Source organism: Pollachius pollachius (genome assembly GCF_949987615.1).
Source record: "Pollachius pollachius genome assembly, chromosome: 19".
Taxonomy (NCBI): Eukaryota; Metazoa; Chordata; class Actinopteri; order Gadiformes; family Gadidae; genus Pollachius; species Pollachius pollachius.
Window position 1 is genome coordinate 16,841,300 of NC_136952.1, and position 12,725 is coordinate 16,854,024.

General features: G+C 44.0%; 1 protein-coding gene across 1 annotated transcript; it reads left to right on the forward strand.

Moving 5' to 3' along the window:
• The first annotated feature begins 3,137 nt into the window (after nt 1-3,137).
• On the forward strand, nt 3,138-6,464 carry LOC307090061 (putative phosphatase phospho1). Its single transcript, XM_079756594.1, has 2 exons — nt 3,138-3,214; nt 4,856-6,464. The coding sequence occupies exon 2, from the start codon at nt 4,890-4,892 to the stop codon at nt 5,679-5,681; it is 792 nt and encodes a 263-aa protein (XP_079612720.1). The 5' UTR covers nt 3,138-3,214; nt 4,856-4,889; the 3' UTR covers nt 5,682-6,464.
• Nucleotides 6,465-12,725: the final 6,261 nt, after the last annotated feature.

Here is a 12,725-nt window from a genome sequence, read left to right on the forward strand (position 1 = left end):
AATCGCAAATCCGGAAATTATGATTGCGATTGCTGCCGCGTCTGTCACCCGCCAAAACACCCCGCTTTGAATGGTGAACCCTTTACGTCTAGCACTTATAATAAGCTTAAAAGCTATGACAGCTACAAAATGACTATGACTGTGGTAAATGCGCCGACATCGTTCCGGTGGCCATTTTTTCGAGCTGGGCTGCTGGTTCAGCCTGGCTCCACCTCTTCCGCTATGTAGCTAAGATGGCTGCCGTTGAGGGCACCATCCGGCTCATATCAGTACACTTATTTTCTTCCGATTATAATTGGAACGTCCTACATATTAAATATGGGAAGTATGGATATCAGAATACGCCCCATGTCCTACAGTCTGCAGCCAGACCCTACCTTCCCAGGGACTCGAAACTCAGCGGGCTAGCTCATTAGCCTCAGCGGCATTAGCATGTCGCCGTGCTAGCTCATTAGCTTGGTGGTATTAGCATGTCGGCAGGCTAGCTCATTAGCCTCGACGGCATTAGCATGTCAGCCTGCTAGCTCATTAGCCTCGGCGGTTTTAGCATGTCGGCGTGCTAGCTCATTAGCCTTGGCAGTATTAGCATGTCGGCGGGCTAGCTCATGAGCCTCGGTGGCATTAGTATGTCGGCGTGCTAGCTCATTAGCCTCGGTGGCGTTAGCATGTTGGCGTGCTAGCTCATTAGCCTTGGCGGTATTAGCATGTCGGTGGGCTTGCAGAACACTGCACACACAACTTTGTTGGCAACCATCCATATTTTCTTTAGAAAATGCTTTAAATGCACATGCTTTACATTTTAAATGCAATTCTAAATCTTTAAATACACATGCACTTTAAATGTTTCAGCTTGGTGTTATTTTACTTTTACTCACATCCAATAAGAATTCGATGCGATCACGTTATTGTTTTTCCATTTTTTCAAATACAGTTGTGGGTATGACCTAAGTGATGAATCGTCTAAAATATCTGAAGTCAGTTGAATGCTGTTGGGGTTCAGTGGGGCGTTCTCCCCAGATGTGAAACCATATACTTATTTCACATCTGAAATAAGTTACATTATTAACTGCCTCCTGCCTCCTTATTCACATTAAGGATGCATGAGGCACAGAGATGTATCGACTTCAAACTTTCCACACATTTCACCTCTCCCACTTCTTGTCTCATATTCAGCTCTTTCGACCGATTTCTCTCGTCCTCTTTCTTGCCGTATCTCTCTCTCCTCCTACATTGCTGTATGATTCCCACAACTATCCACAAAGATGAAACATTCATATATATATATATATATATATATATATATATATATATATATATATATATATATATATATATATATATATATATATATATATATATATATATATCTCATCGATTTCCTTCCAAAATGTTAATCACTTGTGCTCAACAGCGTGTGTTATTTTGTTGATGGTTCCCCTTGTGAGTGGGAAGTAAAACCCGGGGGCAGCGTGAATGGGAGCTGGAGTCACCTTCTGGCCGTTGGTTAGAATCATAATCGGTGTATTTGTACATTTACATTTACATTTAGGGCATTAAGCAGACGCTTTAATCCAAAGCGACTTACAATAAGTACATTTGTCATAAGAAGTGAAACAAAATATCGCTGTCAGTACAGTAATCCTGCAGTACGGAAGGCTGAAAAGAGCTGTTTTTCACCGTTCAACCTCGCTCTTAGTAGATAAGAGATGCTGAAGTTTAGGTATTTTGGTAGATATGGTTCGTTTAGGTATACGGTTTAAGAAGGTTAAGTTTCAATATTAGGTTAGATATGCTTATGTTCAGGTATTAGTTTAGATATGGTTAAGTTTAGGTATTAGGTTTGATATGGTTCGTTTAGGTATAAGGTTTGATATGGTTAAGTTGAGGTATTTGGTTATGTGGTTAAGTTTAAGTATAAGGTTTGATATGGTAAGTTGAGGTAGAGATGGTTAGTGGTTAAGTTTAGGTTTTATTTTGCAACGTGTTTTGTTTCGTCAGGTTTTCATTCATTATTGTTGAGTTACTCATGAGATATTATAACATACTACTCCAGTCAACAGTACATGACCCACTGCCAATGAAAGGTTCTGAACCAATGAAGTGGAGCAGAAAGTTTTGCTTTACATAGGCTCACATTGACTGAGAAGGTCTTCATATGTAATTGTGTGCGTACATAGCTCCATCTAGTGACTGATTAGTAGGTTACACATAAAACATGGGAACAAAGAGCCTAGGGTTATGAACTCTTGAACCCATAGACGGAAGGGACCCTTTGCTTTGCTTTTTGTGCTTGGCAATGTTCTTTGCTGCATGTTTTGCATGTGAATTGAGCCATATAAGTATGTATTAGGTTTATTCCAAGACAAACCAGTGGGTTGCATCCCTGTCTCGGTATGTGGTCCATTTCAAACAGGATGTTATCTTTTTATATTTCTAATCAGGCCACCCCAACATAATATAATTCACTTCTTCAAATGATAGTTCTGCTTAGATGTTTTTTGTTTTGTTTCCATAGTTTCCCCTCTGATCTCTTGTGCACACCAGAGTTTCACAAGAGAAACTTACTCTTCTTGTTTATGAACAAATTCCCGCTCACAGGATAGTGCTGTCATGATTATTTGTGTGTCCTGTAATAGCTGCGTGCGCACACACACACACACACACACACACACACACACACACACACACACACACACACACACACACACACACGCACACACACACACACACACACACACACACACACACAAACACACAGCTCAAGGTGGGTTTTTTTTCGTAATAAAGACAAGTGTTCAAGAAAAAGTATGCTATTTTGCGTCAAATGATTCACCGTTCAACCTCGCTCTTGGTACACCAAAGATGGCCGCCCTTGAAGACCGGTCGCCCACTATATAATCAACATATTCCCGAATAAAAACACTAAATGAATTCACTGTTCAGTTAAATAGCCTCAGACACGCTTATCTAAACAAAAACGTCCGATGATGAGAAAATATCGATGCCCGTAACATTATCGAGCAATCGACCGCCGCCATCTTGGGTGTACCGCCTCGCCGACCAGTCAACGGCGAGCATTTGCCGGGGAATGCCTTCCTTATCTCGCCGGGTCACATGGCCACAGATCCTCGGCGCGTCATAAGGATGCGGTCGGCCAGAGCCGGGCACCATCCAAGCCCTCCTCGCCCACTGCTTGACCATATGTCCACAACCGGTAAGCATTTGTTTTTTTTGGTAATTAATTTATCTCGACTCGACGAATGCATTTGAATTTGAATGAATTTGTACGCGTTATATTAATCGCTGAAATATAAATCAATATTAAAACGAGAGCCAACGAGAGGCAGTCCGCTCTTCGACAGGGCTGGCGGTGTGTGTGCAGTTCAAGGGTAACCTCTCGTAATCGACTGGCTGTGGATGATGGTGTGGTTAAATTTAGATAGCTTTACTCGTTACGAGGTTAGGAACAGCCAGGCGCGCCGGACACTGCCCCTTGCAGCAGCACCATGGGCAGAACCACGGACACTTGACTGGCTGCAGCCCTGCTTCACACACGCAACCCGATTCAAATTTGTCCACCGCTCTGGAGGTATTTCAGGAGTGCTTACATGATGGTCGGTGAACCGCGGGTAGGTTGTGTCTGTGGCATTATGTTGCCCATAATAACCCCTAACTTTACAATCCGTAAATAGCTTACAACAATAGTTCATAAAATGTTTAAACGATGTACAATTTTCGTACACATTTCGATATCCATAGGCACTACTAGACTATTATTATTAGAATCAGATGGTATAAGCATATAATAAACATAAAGCCCTTTTGACTCCCAACACCCAATCAAACTCCCACATGATACGATCAGACGTATAATACAACACTTTTTCGAAGTGTAGCCTAGCCTATAACTTAGCCTACATTTAAAATTAATATATAGATTTTTTATTATTTAGGCCATTCAGTGCAAATAAACAACGAAACGTTTAACGAATTGGTAAAGTCGTCTGATGTCCGTATAGGCCCACCGGCGAGGTCCTCTATTCTGCTCCACTTATGGTCAAGATATGCAGTGATGCAACTCCGACATGTGCAGCTAGTACACTCAAGTTACACAAGTCCACAGTGAACTCTATATGGAGCGTATGTGTTCTGAAAGGGATCCCCTTTTTTTCGTCAGCTCTCTTGCGAGGCCAACTGTAGAGAGAGAGTCTAGACACACCGCTTACATTGGGTTGAACGGATCGCAGTGTGTGGGAAAAAGTGGAATGTCGGTCTATTTAACCCCCTCAGAACTTTTCAATGGTTTAATTCCCTTGTTGTTTTACTGTGTAGGCATATAACAACCTTCTGTGGATGGTTCAAACACATTGTTTAAGGGTTGTTTTGTTCTAAAAAAAAGTGTATGACGCTTGGTGTTTTTCTTGTGCTTTTTTTGTTCAACAGAAGGGTAGGGTGGGTAGGCCTAAGTGCCTCCTGTTGGCTCGCCTTGTGCCTTTTCTTCCTCATTCCCTCTCATGTAAACACAACTTACCCCCTAGCTGAGTGCTAAATCCCTCACCTTGCATCCCTGTGACTGACAGGGTCACTCCTGTTGGTTTGAACTCGTTGACTTCTCCTTTTTTTTCGTTTCTGTTTATCACTCATTCCATAATATCAGCTCAGCCTGCATAAGAATTGTAAATACATGCTTATCTTGTGCGCCATCATCAACCCCCCATCACGTGGTAACCACATTGCTCAAGAGGACTGAGCAGTTATGAATTTAGTTTCACCCAGAGTGGCACGATACTCGTTCCTAATCTTATCAATTACTGCACGCCATGCTTGACGCCACACCTTTCTCTTCCTCCTTCAGTGAAGAACGAGGCCCCCGTTCTGCTCTGACTGCCATGGCCGCCCCTAACACGGCCCCCGCCACCTCCAGCGGCCAACGCTTCCTCATCCTGTTCGACTTCGATGAGACCATCATTGCGGAGAACAGTGACGACGCGGTGGTCCGCGCCGCCCCCGGCCAGCGGCTCCCCGACTGGCTGGTGGCCGCGTACCGCGAGGGCCACTACAACGAGCACATGCAGCGCGTGCTGTCCTACCTGGCCCAGCAGGGCGTGGCCGAGGACGCCATCCGCGCGGCGCTGGAGAAGATCCCGCCAACGCCGGGCCTGGCCGCCCTCTTCCAGTTCCTGCGCGCCCACCAGCACGACTACGAGGCGGTGGTGGTGTCGGACGCCAACGCCTACTTCATCGAGACGTGGCTGCGGCGCTTCGGCGCACTGCCGCTCTTCCGCCAGGTGTTCAGCAACCCGGCGGGCTTCGACGCCGCCGGGCGCTTGGTGCTGCGGCCCTTCCACGCGCACGGCTGTGCTCGTTGCCCCGACAACATGTGCAAGCAGGTGATCCTGCGCGAGTACCTTGCGCAGCGCCAGGAGGAGCGCGGCGGCCGGGCCTTCCAGCAGGTGCTGTACGTGGGCGACGGCGCCAACGACGTGTGCCCGTCCCTGGCCCTGGGGCCCGGGGACGTGGTGTTCCCCCGCAGGGACTTCCCCATGCACCGGCTCATAGAGGCGGCGGCGGGGGGCGGTGGCACCGGTGGCGGGACGGGGGCCCTGAAGGCCCAGGTGGTCCCCTGGAGCAGCGGGGAGGACGTTGTGGCCTGCCTGCAGACACTGGGGAAGGAGAGATGAGGGGTTAAAGGAGCAATAAGGAGAGAGAAGGAGAGTGTGTGTGTGTGTGTGTGTGTGTGGGTTAGAGAAAGAGAGAGTCTTGTGAAAGAGAGGACACTTGTTAGAGCAAGATAGAGAGGGGGAGAAGATGAAGGAGTGTGTGTGTCAGAGATTAGAGGGCTGGAGCGCGAGTGGACGAGGCGAGTACCCTCAGTATATATGCATGATTACATCCCAGCTCACCTAGAAACCCAAAAGACATTTACTTAGACAAATATTATCACAGTATGATTGTATACCCAGCAACCCCCATAGAGAGGATTACGTTTTCTACTGCATGAAAAAAAATCAACCTGAATCAATCCTTTGTAACTACAGCCAGACAAAGGGAAGCATTTTAGCTTTTGTAATGCTTACTGTATGAGCTTATACAAATAAAACAGTAGTTTATTGTAATACAACCCTTTAAAATCACTCCATAATTTTACAAATTTATAATATTCACATTCTATAGCTATTTTTCCCAGGTATACGTATCAAACCACCTCAAACATTTTTGCTATGCTATAAACACAGATTAAAACACATTGCCCATTTGACTTTTCAGCCTTGTATTGACTACTTAAGGAACTTAAGTACTCAAGGAATTCAGCTAGGGAGAAATATTGTTAAGCAGTATTGAAACAAGCTTGTAAGAAATAGAGAAAGGGTTTTTTTTATGTATCCTTTATTCTGAGGTGAGACAGCTTCTAGCCATGGTCTCTGAGGGGTTTTGGTTGATGGGGGGGGGGGGGGGGGATTTCAATCAAATGCCATCAACCTCCCACTCACCCCTACTTGCCCATCCTTTTGTTTATATACATTTGGTCTTTCAAAGCCCCCCGTTTGGACTCTCAGACAGCTAACGGCCCTCTAAACACTAAGCATTAGTCTGTCTTTTATTCAGTATTTCTGACCATTTCCCATTCAAATCCTCTCAGTATTCTGGAGGTTCTTTATATTGGTGGCAACAAAGACAGAGAGAGAGAGAGCTAGGGGAGGGGGGCTGGTTGTGGTTCTTTGGTCCCCCACCCCAAGAAACCATCACACCAGTGGTTAATTATTCATTTGAATCCAAGACAACAAGCATGGGTTGCAAGCTCAATGTGCTCACATACACACAAGGACAAACACAAGCACCCACACAGAGTACGTGCAAGCCTTTACTCTCAGTGTTGACACGTCATCTAGGTGCTGAGAACATGCCAGCATGATGTACACCAACAGGGAGCCACCAGCGAACAAAAAGAAACACAACCGCTACCCTTGACAAGTGCATGTCTTTTTTATTCCTCTGTCCACACCAGCTTACAACTCGTCATAACTAGTTTGTTGGGTTTGTAGACAAACAAAAATTAAACGCTAGCTACTGTGCTAGCACTTAAAGTCGTTGTGGATGGGGTGAGGGAGGCTAGGTCTCAAGGTAGTGCCAGAAAGGTTCCAGGTTTCGATTCCTTGGTTCCTTGGCGTTTGTGGGAGGGGGAAGGTTGTGTTGTATTGTGTTCACCCCCTGAGCCTCAACACTGCAAACCCTCAAAACGTAGACATGTTTGGCTTGATTAGATGGTCAGTGTTTGTGTGATGAGTGTGTGTGTGTGTGTGTGTGTGTGCGTGTGTGTGTGTGTGTGTGAGACGGGTTCATTTTGCATTGCCCTCCACAATCAGCTGCAGATAGGCTCCAAAGTCACAGAGTGTATATTTTTTTAAATGTCATAGTTCCTTTCTTTGAGGTAGTTGTCAGGTATATATAAGTAAGTAAAACAAACATCTAGGTTGTAATAACCTAACCTTGATACGTGTTTGTATACAATATTTACAGATAATTGGTAAAAATGTGGTTGTGTTCTTAAAATCAAATGGCCGGGATTACTGTATGCCTGTAAAATGATATAGTAGTATGAATCTGTTAAAAGGAAAGCTTTTATTTTACATTGCAGACAAATAAAATAATATTATGTATTATACGTGCAACAATTCAGAACAATTGTATACCTGCTTTTTACTCTTCATTACTTAACCTTTAAACAACATTGAATTTGCACTCCTTGCTGTTCATGAGAGAAGGGTTAACGAGTTAATATTAAGGTATTCATATTGGGAGTATTATACAAAGCTTTATCGCCTTCTGAACGATGTTAATCCATATTAAGACTTGTTTTTGCTGTTTGCTTGTGTAAGCGGGTTGTTTTGGCAAACCGGTTCACTGCCAGGTTCATGATCAATTGAAAACAGGGCAAACACAAACACAAACAGAGACAGAAGATACAATAAATGTGATTGAATAACCCATTGCAAGTGATGAGGTGTAATCTTCTGCATGGACTTTGACCGTCTTGTAAAATGGAGGAAGCCTCATCACCTTATCCGTAAATTATCTGTGAAAGAGGAAGCTAAAGGTCCGGAAGCTTTAGGTGTTTATGGTGCTCCACCTATTAGGACTCAACAAGGGACATTTGTTATGACTTGAATTGACCTGTCTGTGTGTGTGTGTGTGTGTGTGTGTGTGTGTGTGTGTGTGTGTGTGTGTGTGTGTGTGTGTGTGTGTGTGTGTGTGTGTGTGTATGGTTATGTGTGTACACCTGTAAGTTCTGCAAGAACCATTGCAATAATTCATGTGACATTGTGTTGAAAACAACTAAAGGGAATCACGTTGTCTTTGGTCTAGTATACAAGTTACAGTTTATTTACACTGTACTTTTTAATGTACAATGCTAATGAGTAATGAGGAAAATCACCAATCTGCGAACTCCCTATTTTTGTCTTCAAGACCCTATTCTCTATCAGGGGGAAAACACACACTAGGTATTCTGTAATCAATCACATGTTTCATCGAAGATCATTCTGGATTATTGATTGATTGATTGATTGATTGGCAAACATTTGTGTTGGTTTTAATAAGCTTAAATTGCCAAAATATACCTATGGCACTTACATCTACCTTGATGTGTCTGTGTACTGATTCTGAGTTTTGTGCAATAATTTCAGTGCAGAATACATGACATGCATGTTGAGACATTCTGTGTTTGCTAAATACACTCTTGTGAATGCATATTTGCAACCTGAATAACTTTACAAGATCTTTATTTATGTTCCTTTTTTATTTTATGGGCCACAAACCATAGGCAACTAAAATGTATAATCATGACCCACTAAAAGGCTGTATTATGAAATAATTTAAATAATTGATTGAAATAATGCTTTTGTTTAATGACAGTTGCAGCTATCATATAGCAATACAGCAACAGTTTTTTGACTTTCCATTGTCTTTAAAGTATGGTTATTTAGCCAAAATGAACAAATGTGTGTCTGTTTAAAATATATCATTGTAATGTAAAGGAATTTAAGCCATTACCTAATTAAAACCCTTAATCCCATGGTGGCTGGTTTCACTGTTTCTTTATTTGCTCAAAATAGTTTTCATAATAAAACGTTTGTGTGTAGAGCGAGATCCTTTTGGCCAATATTTTTATTTCCAATGAGGAATTTGCAAAAGAAAAAAATACAACAAATAAATAAACTATACAAATCATAAGAATGTATGCCTATAACAAGGGTCTTAAATGGTCGGGGTGGGAGTAAAACGAACGTGTGACAAGACTGGAATTAGGCTATAGATTATTTAATAATTAATTATCTATTTTTCACACAAACGCCTGTCTCTCACACATATATTCTGAACCGAAGGAGGGCGCCAAAACTAACAAAACATCTCGTCGGGGGCGCCCCGGTGAATCACCGGGTAGAGCGCGAAGTCCGCGTACCATTAAAGGAGACATATTATGGTGTTTTCCCAACAAGTAAACATAGTATTTGAGTTCCAAAAATCATGTTTTTGAAGCTGTTTGCTGGAAATAGCTTTTAGAATGCGCTGTTTCTGGTGTCTGTAGCTTTAATGCAAATGTGCTGCTGCCCATTGACCAATGACCTGTCAGACTGAACCACAGCATGGAGAAGGGATTGTTGCCGTTTATAGACTTCTGGAGCTCTATAATAATAATAATATTATATATGGGTATTTATATATATATATATACTTATATATGGTTGAGAGGAACTGGAGGAAAGGAACTTTAGCCTTGACTCTCTGAAGTCCATGAACCGCGACATGAAGGAGAAAGGGATTGTACTCCGGGAGCTGAGCTGCCGGACTTGCCGCCGAGACCAACCCCCGCCGGACCTGCCAGCTTCGGCGGAAGTTCAGCTCCCGGAGTACAACCGCCGGAGCAGCCGGAGAGCTTCGGCCGCAGTTCAGCTCCCGGAGTACACTGCCGGACTGCCGCAGAAGCTTCGGCGGCGGCCAGGCGGGGGTAGCTCGGCGGCAGTCCGGCAGCTCATCTCCGGGAGTACAATCCCTTTCTCCTCCATGTCTCCTCCTCCGGACTGCCGCCGAAGCTTCGGCGGCACTACAGCAGAGAAAGGGATTGTACTCCCGGAGCTTAGCTGCAGGGCTGCCGCCGAGTTCCCCCCGCTGGAGCTGCTCGTCCGCTTGTCCACATCCACAAAATCTTAGCTAATGCTCTGATTGGAGGGGAGTGGGGAAGGTGAAATTCAACTGTGCCCCCTTCCTACGTAGAAGGGGGCACCGAAAGTGACTAGCTTGTTTGGTAACTGTAGGCGGGGTACTTTCAGAAATGCAAATCTCCCTCCAAAAAATCATGTATGGACTTTTTTCAAAGTTTGTATGCGTGTGGGAGCACCAGAGACCCAAAACCAAAACCACACCACAAATTCCAGGAAAAGTGTTGTTTTCATAATATGTGCCCTTTAAGGCAGAGTCCTTACCCCAGGGACCCGGGTTCGATTCCTGCCCGTGGACCTTTGCTGCATGTCCTCCCCTCGCTCTGCCATTCCTTCCTGTCTATCTCTAAAATAATAAAATACCTTGCAGGTCCCTTTCTTTAGCCCAATACCGGCTGCATGCAGTGCGGCTGCACTGAGGACGCTGGCCGTCTGCTGCGATGCTGCTGATGCCAGCCAGTAGGCTAAAGTTATCCTGCGATTCAGCATTCTCCATGTGGACCATATAAATGAAAAGATGCCTGCTTCATCTCTCCTCTGAACTCGTCAAAGGACATCGCAACAGGCCCAACTCATGTCGTGTTGTCTGTCCGATCAGCAGGAAGTCTGTCGACTAATCTTAAATCTTTAATCTCAATCGATTTGACTTGTGTCTCTCTGTGTGTACGTCAGTGAGTCATTTTGTACTTCAGTGATTGTAGGCTTAGGTCATCCTCTCATACTCATCGGACACCTAATAGTTAGTTTCTGAAATTCTCACTCAATATGCAATAATTGAGACCTCTGCTCATGTTGTCTGTATTTGGGAAAGTGGTTTAATGTAACTTGTTGTCTAATCCAGTACTAAATTATTAGGGATAAGTGAATTGGAGTATAACCTAAAGCAATGGGCTGGAGTCTGCGCGCGCATACGCGAACAAGCGCGTACGCACACACACACACACACACACACACACACACACACACACACACACACACACACACACACAGATTATCGATGATATACATATTTCAGATATGGAATACAGAAAGATATAATTTTTATTTCATTGTGAAATGCATTCACATGACTTGATAATTGATCAATTCAATGATTGCTTGGATGCTCTCCCATCCGCTGATACAGACAGTAGGCCTGTTAGTATGTCCTTCCCTCCGCCCAAACACACGCCTCACAACCATTAAGACACTTTTAAGGGCCAATGTTATCCGATGATTGACTTAGGGGGATAACGTCATTGATTTCTCCCCCATTCAATTACTGGCCGAGGTGAAACATAACTCGGTTAAGACTCTGGGCTATCGAGAGAAGCCAGTCAGTGGCTCCTCATGTCAAAAAGCCTCCATCGTTGCTCACCCAGCTCATCGGCATGCACATGTCTCCATCGGCCTTCTAATTCCCCCTCACTAAATACACGTGAAATAGTGAAAAATATAATAACCGAATGAAAGAAAAGTGGTATTTTATTCCTTCACAGCAAACTTTTAGGTAGTCTGTAAAGGACACACGCACGCACTCATAGACACAAGCACGCACTCATAGACACAAGCACGCACTCATAGACACGCACGCACACGCACACACACACACACACACACACACACACACACACACACACACACACACACACACACACACTCCCCCTCCCTGCGGCTCCTATACTCCCATCAGAGGTTCAGTGGGAGCGGCGGTGGGTTCTGGGTTGCCCACGGTGGTCGGGGTAATACTCACTCACCACTCAGTCAACCGGCGGGTTTAAGCTTCACACTTTGGAGGATTCTCGCAAGTTCACGTTTTAAAGTGTGGCTTTAAGGTAAAACCCTTTCCCATTGAGAGATAGGGGCAGAGAGGATGGACCGTCTCCCCGGACCCTGTCAGGCGGTGTGCTCTGCGAGGTGTTAGTGTTGTCGGGTCCACATGTGGTCGGACTCGGACTCGGAGGAGCCGGAGACACCGTGAGGACGCTGGGGTAAATACACCTTCTCTCCCTTGAAGCCCACGTTTATTCTCAGCGGTCTGGTAAAAGTATATATTTTAAGATGACCAGACCAGTGAAATGTAAAATATAATTGAATATGGTTAATTAATAAAATATAATTGTGTCTAGCTAGCTGTAACACTGCCCTCAGGTCGATATCTCAGGTAACTTTATTTGTTTATTCGTCAGCTTTGCACTTTCTTTTTCAACTTTTAAACGACCCTAAGATTTACATTTAAGATGTGTGTATTAACGTTATTAAGGTCTGACTCACAAACACAAATTCTACAACCCCCCCCCCCCCCCCAAAACATACAGAACAAAGCTTGCAAACTTCCTCATGTCGATATGTATGTATTGTGAACGTGTAGCCTACGCCAAATAGTTTGTTGATTGAATTTTGTTCATCAAATCATCATCAAATATGTTTTTATCTTGGAATAAAAGTTTAAATATTAACTCAAATAAATGTCAGACAGCAACGTTGGTTTCCATTCGTTTCTCGCTGTTTCGTTTTTAATACTGGTTT